We start from the raw sequence: 16,140 nt of genomic DNA, 5'->3' as shown, positions 1-16,140 counted from the left end.
ACGGATGGCAGGAAACAGAAGAAAGCCGGAAAAAAAAAAAAAAAAAAAAAAATTTCACTGACACGATCTGAGCAAACGTTCACATCAGAAGTTTTGAAACAGTAATCCGACCAAGGAAAAGAAGAAAAGAAGTCTCGCAGGTCATCCCATTTTGCATTCTTGGAATACAAAACACTACGAGGTTGGGAATAATCATGAATTAAAGGTTCCATTGGAGAAGAGACAATCACCAAGTTGTGATCTGAGGTGCCTAAAGGACCACTTCAACCGCGTAATGAGAAGTGCTGTTTGTGAGAAAAAGATTAAGCGTGTTGGCTGTATGGTTAGGATTGTCCAGTATTCCTATAGGTAAGTTAACAATCTGCACAAGGTCATTAGCAATTTCAAAAGCCTCAGCCATCTCGACCAGCTGGGTCGGTGTGACTAGAAAACGGAAACCAGTTGGAGTTGTGCACATTAAAATCACCAAGGAAAATTACCTCACTGTTAGGAAAGTTGGACTGGAGAAAGTCAAGTTGCAAAGAGAGGAAGTCAAAGAGCTCCAAGTGATTAGTGGAGTTGGGAGAACAGTAGAGACAACAGATGAATTTGACAAAATTAGATAGAGAGATTTTAAGCCAGAGAAGATCAGAGAGAGGAGATTTCAAATTGCCAAGTCTCTGACAAGGAATATCAGAACGGACATATGCACAAGTACCACCATTGAGGCGAAAGGAATCATACAACAAATAATTTGGACATCTGAGATGAGCAGTAGTTGAATCAACCGATAACTGAGTTCTCTCAGAAAAAGTACATGGGGTTTGGAAGACTGCAAGTGGAAATGGACATCGTTGAGATTAGAATTGAGACCACGTATATTTGTGAAATGAACTAGGAAGTGGATTTAGTGCGTGTCAAATAAACACTAAAGAGTGCCTTCAATGAGACGAAATAAAAAGTGTTTGTTTAAACTGATGGAGTAAATAAAGAAACATTTATTTAATTTCTTCGAAGCCACTCAATTTTGCACCAGGCTTTTTGGCCCGGTGCAAAAAGTTCTGTTTAAATATGAGGGGCATGCCTAGAAAATATGGGCAGAAAACTAATCACGTGAAACTGCGCTATTTTTCGATTCGAATAGTGTGGAATGCACTTGAATTGACGGGGGGGTCTTCAACAATATGCAGGGGTCCTAGTCATTTTAGAAGACATCATTACCTTTTGTATCGGTGTAAAAAACACACCTCGCCTTATTTAAAGCGAATTCTTCGTCCTTCTTTCTCCCGGGTTCCATTTTATTAGGAGGACTTCGAGAAAATACTCAGTGGATATTTTTACGAGTTTATTCTTCTATGCACAATAGACCTCTTTGATAGAATTCATCATTTGTAATTTATTTTGGAAAGTTCTGACTCTTCTTTATGAATTTAGTAAGTTTCCTGTCTACTCTCTCGGTTATAGAACGATGCTCCACTTTGAATGGTTGTGGTGGAGCGATAATCATCTTTCTTTTGTTTTGGCAAATGCCTCTTAATGGCAAATTGACTAAACAATTGAGCTGTTTCTTTCCTATTCCATCCAATTTCATAAATCAGGATTTTTTGTTTTTTTCCTCAGCCAAGAAACATTTTTTCTCATCTATTCCGAGAGTGCTGCATCGTTCTTCCTTTGTGTAGTCGAGTGGTCATTGGGTGTGTACTGTAATACATGCGTATGAATTGACCGTGGTTCGAGGTCATGTGATTACTAAATACCATAAAACACGCTTTTCTTGTTGGACGAAACAAAATGTTTCTTGTCAATAAATGATTTTACTAAGAAACTAAATGATGTAAACTGTGGCAAATGGCTGTACACAGACCCTCGATAGCTTCACGCATCAAAAACACAAAAACGTACGAAAATTCAAAATAACTTTGAAAATAGCATTTTAAATAGTAAAATAAACGTTTTCAGAAGTTTACAAGTAATTTTTATTGTTAACCTTATACATTCGAAGCTGAATTCACTATGCTGGGTTGCAAGCAACAGCTGCTCCACACTAAAGACCCACACTTGGTAAAAAGGTATATCATATCCGGCAGTACTGTATGCTTCAGAGATATAGACCTCTGCTGCCGAATCCATCCTTAAAATGATATTGGCTGCCGAATCCCGGCTTTTAAAATGGACCAACACCAAACTCCACCTTCCCCCAACCTCTCAGATCAACGCAGTTAGCAGATGCCCTTCAACAGCGCAGGCTCCGAACCTACCGGTGGCCATCGGAGAAAGATTGCCACCGGTAAAATTACAGAGCCGAATGTCTGGGACTACTGCTCTTGGCACATTCCTCCCACTTATCTCAGGTCTTCAGCGCAGCTGCTAGCAGACCGTAACCGGCTAGTACTTACCGACAGATTCCTGCCAAAGGAAATGCTGCAAACTCTCACTGCAAGCAATCAATGGGGACCTCTAAGAAGTGGTCAACAACAAAAGATACAGGAAGGGAATCCTCGCCAAACTGAATTTAGAACTGTGCTTTGTTTTCCATTAGTCTGGGTGTGTGCTATTTATATATCCATTGATTACCAAAGTTCTCAGGTCTTAAAACAAGTTAATTATCCTATTTATTTCAATCCTATTTAAATATTAGTTCTATTTAAACATTAGCCGCTTTGTATATTATGTTTGTAAATACCCTTACCTTTTCATTTATAATTCAAAATTATTGATCCCCGAACATGTAAACCTGTGGCCGTGACGGGTAGGTTGCAATAAAGATTCTTCTGTTTTGTGAGCCTTTTTGTATGCTTCAACGATAACATTTAGAATTGAGTTTCCATATTTCCACTTGCATTTAATTTCTTGTGTGTAGTTCTTAGTACTATTTCATTAAATCTTACGAAATTACGCGCATTTTTCAGGTCCGATGATGACGAAGTGCCAGTCGTGCAATGAATACTTGCAATGTTTTCAGGTTCTTCACAAAATGATTACGTCTCCTGATTTCGTGTTTGCGAGCACGCCGAACGATCTCTCGTCCTTTTGTGGGTAAGTAGCGGAAATGTTTTACAGAAAGTGTTAATGAAATGAGCTGTTCCATTTCATTTATTCTCTCTCTTTTCCTGGCTGCTCCTTTACAATTTCGATAAAATGTTTCTTCCGGTTGACGTGCCATTTCCAGGAACACACGTTCTTTTTTGGAGAATGCGTCATCGATCGGAGAGTTTTTCTGCGGGTGCAGACTTGGATTGTATTTTCTGGAAATGCGAAACATGTTTTGTGGACAAAGAGAACCGAAATTCTTTCAAAAAAAATGTAAACGCAGAATGAAAATGGGTGCAGTATTGCGTGGTGGCAGCCATTTAATTTAAATATCACGTGACGTACATTTAAAAAACGGACTAATTACACCGCGAACTTGCACGGCGGTGACGTCACTTCGCTATTTTATAATTCACGTGCATTGAGTGCATTCCCCACTCTGGGCAGTTGCGATGTTTAGGAGAAATCATCCTACCTCCCCACCCTTCAGGATTTCTTTGCAAATTATTCGAATACTGTGGGACCGCGTGAAATGTGACCGTGCCTGGCAAAATGCCAGGATGATTCCATTTCAGGTATAGGTAGTGCTACCGTACCACTCGGATGAAGAATTAGCATAGGTTGTCGGCGTAGGTCACAACTACTACACAGTCTAATAGTTCGTTCAAGTTTATGAATCTTGTTACCAAAAAAAGAAATCGCCGCCATCTACACCAAAGAATGCAAGGTGGAAAATTTCACGTAGTCGCGGTAAAAACATTATATTTAATGGGCTTAATTATTTTGATATCGTCATCAGCCATTTTCAATCCACTGCAGGATGAAAGCCACTCCAGCAACTTTCCAGTTCCTTCTGTTTTGTTCAATGGCCATCCATTTACTACCCACAAACTCATGAATTTCATCTATCCATCTCTGCCATTGTCTTCCAGGTTTTCTCTTGGCTCCTCTTGGGTACCATTCTGTTATTTTCTTAGTCCATCAGTCATCAAGTAGGTGCCTCCGTAGCCAGGCGGGAAGGAGCAGCAGTGTGTAGCACACGCTTCTTGATTAGACCGGGGTTCGAGCCCGTAAACAACAAATACGGAAGATGCGGAAAGGTCAGGGAATGACCACCGCATATCCCGGAGCAATATGGCCTTAGTTGATAATGCTCTTAAAAACCAAAATAACAAACAAACAACAACAGTCATCAAGTCTTCGAGCTATGTGTCCTGCCGAAGATCATTTTCGTTTATTTAGTTTTGATAAGAATGTCCTTTTCTTGAGTTTGCTGCCTAATCCATGTGTTTCTCTTCTTATCTAACAGTCTGATTCCCAATATAATTCGTTCCATTCTTCGCTGTGTAGTTGTCAGCTTCTCTTCCATTCTTTTGGTGAGTTCCCAAGTTTCACTTCCATAAGTCATGGTGGGGAGTACACATTTATGCAGTTTCAGACAAATTGCTATATTGCTCCTCAGTATGTGACTATATTTCCTGAATGCTATCCATCCAAAATTTATTCTTCTATTGACTTCCAGCCATTTATCATTATTAAGCTAATAACTTGTCCCAGATAAGTATATGACTCCACCTTTTCAATTACTGCTCCTCCAATCATTATTTCCCTTTCTGTGGCATACTTGTTCATCATTACTTTTGTTTTAGCCATATTCATCTTTAGTCCAAAATCCTTACTAACTGTGCATAACTGATTAAGGTTTTCCTCTAATTCTTTGGGATCGTGGCTTATGACCACAATGTCATCTGCAAATCGTAAATGGTTTTTGGGTACTCTCAATTCACATTGACTCCTCTCTGCGACCAGTCTAATCTTACATTTTTCATATATTTTCATATATTTTCTTCAAAATCATAATATGTGGGATATCTGTGCCTTATCTTTCCAGTGCCTTATGCTGCATGGAGTCAAATGCCTTTTCATAATCCACAAATGCCAGGCATAATGGTGTTTTATATCCATTTGCTTTCTCCATTAGCCGTGACATTACGTGAAGGTGGTCCATAGTTGAGAATCCTGTCCTAGAGCCAGCTTGCTCTTTCGGTTGATTCTCATCAAGTATTCTTTCTAATCTGTTAGTATTTATCTCCTTTCTTATGCAGCAAAACTATGATTGCATTATTCCACTGCTTAGGCGTCACACCTTTTCTAATGCACTTTGTGAAGAGCCTTGCCAGTTTTTGTGTTATGTCTCTTCCTCCCAATTTTAACAACTCTACAGTAACTTCATCTTCCCCCAGGGCTTTCTGATTCTTCATTTTCTTCAATGCATGTTCTACCTCATCAGGAAGAATATCGGGTATGTCGTATGTGTTGCTACTTTGCAATCCATCTTCCCCACTGCTGGTATCATTCCCTCGTTCCTTGTATAATTCCCTATAGTAGTCTTCTGCTATTTAAATTATGCCTTCTCTGCTGTTTATAAGTACACCATTGCTATTCTTCAGTTTCAGTATCATTTGTCTTTCTATATTACTGCTTATGGCTGCTGATTTAAATCCTTTGTTTTCCCTTAATGCCTGTTCTACTTTTCTTCTGTTAAATCTTCTAATGTCCTCTCTGAGTCTCTTTCTAATGGCTTTGCATAACTCGATATACTCAATTTTCTCCCTGTCAGTGATTTTCTTGCTCTTCATTTGTCGTGTTCGGTTCATCATGACAAGTGTTTCTTGACTAATTTTTTCTTCTTGGGATTTCTTTTTCCCTATAGGTTTCGTGGGCTTTATCACTTTCGGAAAGTTGCAATATTCCTCGTCGATATCTTGGTTCTGAGCAGTCTGCAGAAGCTCAAACTTGATCTTAAGTTCCAGTATATACTGCTCTTTCTTCTCTTCTGTTATCTCAGACTTTCGTATTATATACTCGAGTCAGTTTTTTCCTTTCTTTTCCTACATCTATATCAAGTGTGCATTTACCATTCTGTGATCACTTGCAACATTTACCTTGTTCAGGACAGTAACATCATTCACGATATATCTTCTGTTAGTGAGAATGAAGTCAATTTCCTTAGTTGTTAATCCATTTGGACTCTTTCATGTCCACTTTCTGTTCACCCTTTGAAAAAAGTATTCATTACTGACATTCCTCTAGATTCCGCAAATTCCACAAGTCTTTCACCTCTTTCATTTCTTTCACCAATTCCAAAATTTCCTGTAGTTCCCCTTTCTGCGCTGTTTTGTCCCTTTTCCAACATTAGCATTGAAGTCCCCCATAATGATAGAGTAGTGGGTTTTCTCGTCATCTCGAAGACTTGATTTCGGTATACATTACTTCAACCTCTTCATCATTCTGGCTCGATGTTGGTGCATAACTCATTATAACCTTTGGCTTGCATCTCTTAGAAATCCTGAGTAATAGTCTTGAGACCCTTGGTGATGTACTTTTGAATTGCAAAATGTTGTTTTTAATATCTTTATGGACCAGAAAGCCAACTCCACCTTCACTCCTTTCACTGTTTTTTATTATTGTTATTATCCGTTTATTTCCATAAGGAAACCACCCCGGGACGGCAAAGTGCCAGGAGGGTGCTAAGTACATATCAGGGTACGAGATACTACGTGCAGTGGGTTACATATACTGAACACGTAGTCTCGTCCCGAAATATTATATACACATTTTATGTTTAATATATACAGTATTTACACATTGATGATTCTGTACATACATTATACAACTGATATATTTACAATTCACTAATAATTCCATCTATAACTTACATATTTACATATCTGTTACAGAAGGTATATTTTTACAGTCAACAAATTATTATTGTTCTTAAAGCAGAAAGTTCTCTTTTACTCTAAATTCTTTGGTACTTTGCAGCCGATTCATATTTTGGTAAGTCTATACGAATCCTGGAAGATCTCTTTCCGGTATGTTGCATCCTCACACAGTTTTTCGGCATCTATGTGTAGTGAGTTAAATATTTTCGCTGTATTTGATGGGAAGAATCTTTGCAGGCTACTAAGATTGTTCAGGACTGGACGCAGTGTATTATTTTCTTCTCCGAAACGTCTAGCAGTGGCACGCGGTTTGACTAGAATATTATCCAGGACTGGAGCATGTGAGCATTTGTGCGAGAGGGTGTATGTTCCTGTTAATTGTCCGCTGCATCCAGGGTGTGATGTTAAGGTTTGAGTAGAGAATGGCCCTTGAGATAGTAAAAGGGTGGCCAGCAACTCTGTTAAGCCATCGCAAGAACCAGTACTCGATCCCAAGGACGGACTTATAATGTGAATCTGGAGCTGAAGACCAGATTTGCGAGGCATACATTGCAATTGGCAGGACACACATTAAAATGTACTTGGTCGCTAGCTGAGGATCCCTAATTCCTACCAGTTCCTGTCTGGTAGCCCATAAAGCGGCGAATATTTTTGTCTTCATATGGGCGAAGTGTTGAGCAAAGGTGAGTCTGTCATCCCACTTAAGACCCAGGTCCAGGTGAGAGTGCACTTTTACCACATTAGACCCGTTCACAGAGATCGAGATGTCATTTTTATTCTGCTTGCAAGTTATGGTCATTTGGGCAGACTTCTGCGCATTAATACGGAGCCCGATGCAATCTAGGTAGCTCTCAAATTCTCTGATTGTGCTATTTGCCATCTGACAAATACCTTCTGCTGATTCATGGTCTTTGGAAGTGATGAAGAATTTTACATCGTCAGCATATGTTATAAAATTGTAGTACCGTGCAAGAAACGGCTCCAGGGCGGCCGCGAAGAGAGTAGCCGAAAGAACTCCCCCTTGTGGCACTCCTCGCGAGATGGTAAAGCAAGATTGTAGCTTTTGGTGCTTAACAATAAGTTTTCTATGTTCTAGCAGGCTGGTTATTATAGTTAACAAATTTCCTCTTACATTAAAATAATTCTTTAAAATCGCAATGAGCGCTGGAATTGAGACGTTGTCGTAGGCTGCGGAGATATCCAAAAAAATAATATCGATTTGCTTTTTCTCATTTAGTGCTTTCTGCACGCGAAAAAGGGTTTCCAGTAAGTTTGTTATTGTTGACCTACCCGAAATAACTGAGTGCAATGTGGTGGTCTATGGCTGAAGCAGTGTTGATTGATGGTGGGAAGCAGTGCTTTTTCGAATACCTTCTGTAGGGTGCAACTGACAGAAATTGGTCTGTAATCCTTAGCCAATTTTGGGTGTTTAATCTTTGGTATTGGGGTTACAATGTAATTTTTCCAGGCTTGCGGGAAAGCTCCTGACCTAATGATTTCCTGATAGATGTGCAGTAATAGATCTATTATAAATGGGCTACTTATCTTAAGGATGAACATTGGAAATTTGTCTGGTCCGGTCCAACAGTGGCCTTATTGGGCAGATCGTTGATTGCTTTCATTACGCTCTCTTTGGTGATTTGTATTTCACTCAAAGGAGGTCTTGTTGGTTCCTCTATTGCCGAATGGTTTCGCTTGTTTAAATCTTTCAGGAATTCAAAAATTTTGTTACCATTATCAGTGTTCTCAATTTGATTCAGTCCATGCAGGTTACTAAAAGTGTTATTAGCCCATTCTTTGAAAATGCATTCGGTCATATTCTCTGTGCTGTTTCTATTGCTAGTAATTCTTTTTGCTCTTTTTAGTTTATTATGAACAACACTGCAGTGTGCCTGTCTTTTTGCTTTGATGAAATGTGCTCTTTCTTTCTTATAACGAATGTGATCGGCAGGATGACCCGTTCTTTGCCATTTTCTATACAGGTTTTGCTTCCTGAGGAAACTTGCTTTCAGTTGTGGGTTAAACCATTCTTTTGTTCTCTCAGATATTTTGATTTCTTTTGCTGCTCCTTCCAATGCTGTTTGGTATAGCTTTTTCCATTGGTGTAGAGCAGATTTCCACTTGATAAACTTATAAGTGATTCATTTCTTCTTCTTGTTTCAGCCAAACCGATGATATTCCAATTCACAAATTTGTAATTCCTTTTCCAGCTCTAATATCCTGTCTTCACCGATGAGCGATCTTATGTTGTAGCAAGCCAAGTTCGGTTTCCGTGCATGACAGCCTGGTCGTACCCAGAGATTCTTAGCACCCTCTGCTTCCACTCTGATCCTCTCGCTGCCGTAAGAGGGGGAGTGAAAGCCGCTGGGGACTGAGGGCCATTTGTTTCATTCTGCTCTTATATGCTGGAGGGTTTGGTCTTTTCCTCTTCACGCTGAATAGACTGCATTTCGAACGCTAAACAAATTGATGCAACGACGGAATGATACTAAGGTGAGACCACGGATGCAATAGATTTGCATAGCGGTGGTCCTTATGCAGCGAAATATAATAAAACAGAAAGCCTAGTACTCGCATCGCCAAACCATACCACTCACAAAACAGTAGTTGAACTGACAAATATATAGAAACAAATTAGGCTATAGATGGCGGTACGAACGCAGTGTTGGCATCGTCACGCTACCCCATTTAAATATAATCCAATTAATCCAAAATTTAAATAGGACAGATATAAATTAATAAAAATATATATTAAAAATTTAAAAAAAAATAGGAAATTCTCTTGATTATTATTGGCTCGTGGTCCTCTCTGTCGAGATAAATTTGTTTAATTTCATTTTATTAATTGGTCACGCAATGTTGTTAGTCTACGTTTCCACTTGAGTGAGATTTCACGTAATTCGGAAACGGGTGTCTTCAGGGGGGCGCTGCTAAATTTCTTTTAATTCACTTAATTTTCTAAATCATTTTAGCAACGTTGCTTCTCCTTTACCCCCTCCATGTATTTTTCGTTTATTGTTATGTTATTTTATTTGGCTAAGTTCTTTTCCACTCTACTGGTTTGCCCTACTACTGGCAATATTCTATTTTAATTTAGCTTGTTATAAGCAACATGTAGTGGATTGTGCTTTTCTACTATTTTTCTTATTTATTTTTAATATTTTTATTAATTTCCATTTCTATTTAATTTTTGGATTAATTGGTATATATATATTCATTCATTCATATATACGTACAGTTTAGAACTGCGTTTAATGTATTTGCACATTTACCCTAATCCTTTTTCTGCATATCGAGCATGGCGACTTGGTCATGAGCATATGAATTCAGAGTCGCATTTCACGCGGTCGGGCAGTACTCATAAACTGTAATATTTTTCTTTCATTTGTGGATTTTTATGGCTAACAGTAAAAGTTGTAAATCTCTCTCTCTCTCTCTCTCTCTCTCTCTCTCTCTCTCTCTCTCTCTCTCTCTCTCTCTCTACACCTCCTAGCCCGTAGCCAGGTGGGCAGGAGCAGCAATGCGTAGCACCCGCTTGTCGATTACACGGGGGTTCGAGCTCGTTACCACCAAATACGGAGGATGCGGAAAGGTCAGGGAACGACCACCGCATATCCCCGGAGCAATATGGCCTTAGTTGCTAATGCTCCTAAAAACCAAATAACAAAACAAACATAACTTTTTTTTGTCCTTGAGGTTGTCACAGACATTCTCTCACATATGCCAGACAAGCTGTTCTTGCTACCTGGGAGTCTAAAACGCTGATGGAACTGATATTCGGGTGACACTCAAGTCAAGTGACCCAATTTCGGCGAAGTCCGGACGGTCTATGACAGCCAAATCCTCTGCTTGCACCTTCACGATGCTGGGACTGTTAGTAATCCTGGGTATAACCTTCATGCACAAGTACGTGGTGGGTGACCACCCAGGTGTGAACCAACTTAAGCAGGGGTCGAGGTGTGGCGCCCACACCACATGGAGGAACGCCGCCCCTTTATGTTACCAGGCAGTACTAGGTGGTAGATGACTCTCATCAACCGGTGAAATACCACCACTTTGCTTATTGGAGGCTTGAAGTGGTGGAACCCATGTTTAGTCTCTAGAGCTAACTTCCGACCAACCCTTCCCTATCTCTTCCATCATGCAGTATGATTGATGATTTTTGAGGTTATGATGACTGTCGTGGCGAGATCCAATATTTCTTACATTTCGAGGGTACAGCTCTAAAACGGTGTTCGCAGGCCGGCCGCTAGATAGCACACCGGACCAAACCTATTGGTAACTCTCTAGGAGGCTTCCGGATCAGCTAGTGTATAATCTTGCTACCTCTACCCTGCCAGATACGGGTATAACCTACGGGTATAACCCGGGTAGATGAGAGTCATCTACCACCTAGTACGGCCTGGTAACATAAAGGGGCGGCGTTCTGGGGCGACTGGAGGGAGTCCGAGTAGTGTGTATGCGAGGAGCATTGTCGAGGCCACGTTATGCCAAGGATCTGGGTATATTCTTACCACATGTACGCCATATCCAAAAATTTCATTACTTCATACAGCATGTCCCACCCACTTTTTCTTACTAATGAGTACATCATGAATTGTCAAAATAATAGAGCAAGCTTATCTGCGAAAAGACCTAAACCTCCCAAGGACTTCCTAATTCATTTCACAAATATACGTGGTCTCAATTCCAATCTCAACGATGTACATTTCCACTTGCAGTCTTCCAAATCCCATGTACTTTTTCTGACTGAATCTCAGTTATCAGTTGATTCAACTACTGCTCATCTCAGATGTCCAAATTATTTGCTGTATGATTCCTTTCGCCTCAAAGGTGGTACTTGGGCATATGTCCGTTCTGATATTCCCTGTCAGAGATTTGGCAATTTGGAATCTCCTCTCTTTGATCTTCTCTGGCTTAAAATCTCTCTACCTCATTGTGTCAAATTCATCTGTTGTCTCTACCGTTCTCCCAACTCCACTAATCACTTGGATCTCTTTGGCTTCCTCTCTTTGCAACTTGACTTTCTGCAGTCCAACTTTCCTAACAGTGAGGTAATTTTAACCTCACTTTCCTAACAGTGAGGTAATTCTTGGTGATTTTAACGTTCACAACTCCAGCTGGCTTCCGTTTTCTAGTCACACCGACCCAGCAGGTCGAGATGCTGAGGCTTTTGCAATTACTAATGACCTAGCACAGATTGTTCATTTACCTACAAGAATACCGGACAATCCTAAACATACAGCCAATACGCTTGATCTTTTTCTCACAAACAACCCTTCTAAGTACAAGTTTGAAGTGAGAGGTCCTTTAGGCACTTCAGATCACAACTTGGCTCCAATGGAACCTTTATCTCATGGCTATTCCCAACCTCATATTGTTTGCATTACAAGAATGCAAAATGTGATGACCTGCGAGACTTCTTTTCTTCTTTTCCTTGGTCGGATTACTGTTTCAAAACTTCTGATGTGAACGTTTTCTCAGATCGTGTCAGTGAAATTATTCTTGCAGGAATTGAATCCTTTATCCCACACTCCACTTTAAAATCTCATCCTTTATCCAAACCTTGGTTTTCCAATAAATGTGCTAAGGCTGTCCAAGAGAAGAATGTTGCATATCGTAATTGGCTTGTTTCTAATTCTTGTTTCATTTTCTGCCTACAGCAAAGCTCGCAACAATTGTAAAGCAGTTATTAATCAGTCCAAACTAGAGTTTGAACAGGCTAAGAGTAGAAAACTTGCTTCTTGCCCTAATGGTAGCCGAGCATTCTGGTCTCTTGCCAAAGCTATTGGCCGCAACTTTTACCCATCTCTGCTCCCACCTCTGTCCAAACCAGATGGTTCTGTTGTCACTTTAGCCAAGGATAAAGCTGACCTGCTAGCATCCCATTTTTCTTCGAGCTCATGTATTAATGATCTTGGTAAAACACCTCCCACCATTCCTAACACGCTCCATTCAATGCCTCCTGTGGTCTTCCGTCAAAAGGATATCAGAAGGATTTTGATGAATCTTGATGCTAAGAAAGCTCCAGGTCCTGATGGTATTTCTCCACTTGTTCTCAAAACCTGTGCTCCTGAACTTACTCCTATTCTTTGCCGCCTTTTTTCACTTTCTTATTCCAAAGGTGTTTTTCCTTCTGCTTGGAAATTTGCTCATATCCAGCCAGTTCCTAAAAAGGGTGACAAATCCCTCCCATCCAATTATCGTCCCATTGCAATTACTTCTACTCTTTCTAAAGTAATGGAGAAATCGATTAACCACCAACTCTTAAACTACCTAGAAACCTTCCGTCTGATCAACGATCGCCAGTATGGATTCCGTCAGTGTCGATCCACTGGTGAAATTCTGGCTTATGTTACCCATTTACGGACTAATTCAATGGAAAGGTTCGGTGAAACACAAGTAGTTGCTCTTGACATCTCAAAGGCTTTTTATCGTGTTTGGCATAAAGGTCTTCTAAAGAAGCTTCCATCTTATGGTTTGCCAACTGTTTTTAATAATTGGGTATCCAGTTTTCTCTCTGATCGCTCACTGAGGGTGATGGTAGATGGCTCTCTGTCTTCTAACTTCTCCACTAATGCCGGTGTCCCCCAAGGTTCAGTTCTTTCCCCTAATCTTTTCCTCTTGAATATCAATGACCTTCTTCCATTGACTGGAAATCCTATCCATAGTTTCGCCGATGATAGCACATTGCATTCAACTTTCCATTTTGAGAAACCTTGTCCAGCTCAATCAGCTTCAAGTTCTCGAAAATCTATTGCCAATTCCCTAAATGCCGATCTTCAGGTAATTCTCCATTGGGGCAAAGACAACTTAGTTCATTTCAGCCCTTCTAAAACTCAGTTTTGTCTTATATCTCGCAAAAAGGATTCTTCTGCTCCTATGCTTATCTTTAGTGACACTCCGATATCTAGGCAAAATGATATATCTCTTTTGGGGATTACCCTGACTTCTAATCTCTCTTGGCACAAGCACATTACAAATATTGCTTCCTCTGCATCTAAAAAACTTGGTTTTCTCTTTCGCTCTCGGCGTTTTCTTCCAAACAGCTGCTCACTCTGTATAAATCGCAAATCCGCCCTGCCATGGAATATTGTTCCCACATCTGGGGTGGTGCCCCCAAAACTTCTCTCAGGCTTCTTGATTCCATTCAGAAGAGGGCAGTTAGGTTAATTAATGATTCATCTCTAACAGAGTCTCTCCACTCGCTTTCTCATAGACGCACTGTTTTTGCTGCATGCCTCTTCTACAGATACTTCCATGGGCACTGTTCTTCTGAATTGGCTTCTATAATTTCCGCTCTTTCTTTCAAAACAGTCTGAAGCCAACATCCATTTGCTGTCCAACTTCAAACCCACAGAACCAACTTTTCATCTTCCTCATTTATTCATTCAACTGCCGTTTTCTGGAACAACCTTCCTTCATACGTAATTCCTGAAAATTACAATCTACAGAAGTTCAAGTCCAATATCAACAAATGTCTTCTCAACCTCCAACCCAAGCACGGTACTATAGGTTCTAATACCTCTCGTGTTTGGGGTTCTCATAAAAAAAAAAAAAAAAAACAAAAAAAAAAACTTCCTAGCCACGCTCCATTGCGTGGTCCTTTGCCTTCACTGCCCAAGAGGGAGGGGGAGGTGACCCCTGGTATCCCCTCTCGCCGCCCTCTGGTGGGGGCATGGGTCATCTGTATGGACCCGATATCTCTGACTTTTTTCCCCAGCCTTCAGTCTCTACCCTCTCTAATTTACAACTAGCCTCCGAATCATCTGTAAATTGCTTGAGCGATGTACCCAAAAACTTCATAAGATCAAATTGACTAGTACTCCTTTTGGGTGACCCCTAAATTAGGTGGCAGGCTCTGCCAGAGTAAATAACTATAATTCTCGTGTACCTGGTCTCCCTCCACGGGGCGGAGTTTGGGCAACGTTGGGTCCCATTAGGGGCCCAGCGGCCAAATGACCAGAGGAATAACGATAGACGACACTACACATATACAAAATCCATGTACACTTTTAAACATCTGGCATTGACAGTGTTCTGTTTCACACCAACAATGTATACTACCCGGGGATGAGGGAACCCCCTGGTGCCGTTTAACACTAAATACTCTACACACACACACACACACACACACACACACACACACACACACACACACACACACACACACACACACACTCTCTCTCTCTCTCTCTCTTTACAACCTTTTCAATCTTTCTACGACCTTTACAATAAAGGTTGTAATAATCTGCCGAGATTCCCTCCTGCGATACCAACGGATACTTCATTGAGGTTAAAACAAGGTCAAGCACAATTGACTGTGGATAAGATTTTATGGATGTTTAGCGCAATTTGGAATGTCCACAATGATCAGGAAAAGTCGTTGCGTCCCACATCTGCTGCAGTGGAGTGGCTAGAAATCGAAGGATCATCGAGAATTTATAGCAAAACATATGAATTTATGAATCTGTTTGGATATCTTCGCAATCGGAGTCTGTAGGACGTTGTTATGAAATTATAGGTACTTAATACGTTAGGAACGCCGCCTTTATAGTTTGGAGTTTGTCTTTTGTGCGATTTCTAGAACTTAAGAGGCACCCCTTCCCCGACCACCGTAGTGATTAATACTTTTGTCGGGGAATTTCAGTGCATGAGACGTTTAAAGATGAAAGAAGTAATGGCAATACTATCCCGTATTGCCAGAGCGCCACAATGTTGAAGGCTTACCAATTCCCAGTTCGTCATCTGATGATTGTTGTGATTTGAACCAAGCGCATCTCTTCAGCACATCTGTATTTCCATAACCAGCAAGAGTTAAAAAGCTTAGTGAGTGATTAAAATCATTGGATTTGGTGACCCACTCACCAAATCCAATGCAGTGAGCATAGCAAAATTATTTATCTCTCGACTTTGATGAGACCTTAGTCCTCGTGGACTTCTAAGAAATGTAGAATTTACGGTCCTTAGCTGCGAAAGAAAGAGGCTCACTTTTTCGCCGTTTTAGCCAAGTGCGAGTTCTTTGTACTGCTGCTCAGATGTGAATGGGCTTTTTGGAGAAGCTGACTGATATTAACTTGACGGAGGGGCCTCTGTACGTTGACAGTGCAAAAGCAATCTTGAAAACTGTTTTGGCACAACTGAGCTAAATATTTTCATTTTGTTTTGCACATCATTCAATTCATACTGTAGGCCGACACAATTATTAGTTGCTAAAGAGCATAACACTAACATCCTCCCCCAACACCTTTGGAAGCACTGAGAACTACTGTAGTTTTCTGATTCAATTTGTATCAGAGATTCGGTACTAACAGTTGAATTCTCATCCTAAGTGTTAGAATTTTCCCAACACAAAACTATTTATTAAGGAAACACCAGTTATTGGCTAAAATCTACATTAATCTTC

At 40.4% G+C, this 16,140-nt stretch overlaps 1 protein-coding gene across 4 annotated transcripts in view; it reads left to right on the top strand.

Annotated features, from left to right (window-relative positions):
- Positions 1–16,140, top strand: part of LOC150078591 (uncharacterized) — a 202,949-nt gene that overhangs the window by 144,972 nt on the left and 41,837 nt on the right. For all 4 annotated transcript variants that reach the window (XM_090384287.1, XM_090384288.1, XM_090384286.1 and 1 more), the window contains one exon: positions 2,889–3,015. In XM_090384287.1, the coding sequence (XP_090240413.1) occupies positions 2,894–3,015 (122 nt within the window). In that variant the 5' untranslated portion in view covers positions 2,889–2,893. The remainder of the gene's footprint in view (positions 1–2,888; positions 3,016–16,140) is intronic.

The sequence above is a fragment of the Mastigoproctus giganteus genome, chromosome 11 (assembly GCF_048544385.1).
Source record: "Mastigoproctus giganteus isolate SK-2022 chromosome 11, ASM4854438v1, whole genome shotgun sequence".
NCBI classification, from domain to species: domain Eukaryota; kingdom Metazoa; phylum Arthropoda; class Arachnida; order Uropygi; family Thelyphonidae; genus Mastigoproctus; species Mastigoproctus giganteus.
This window is presented reverse-complemented; position numbering and strand designations above follow the sequence as displayed.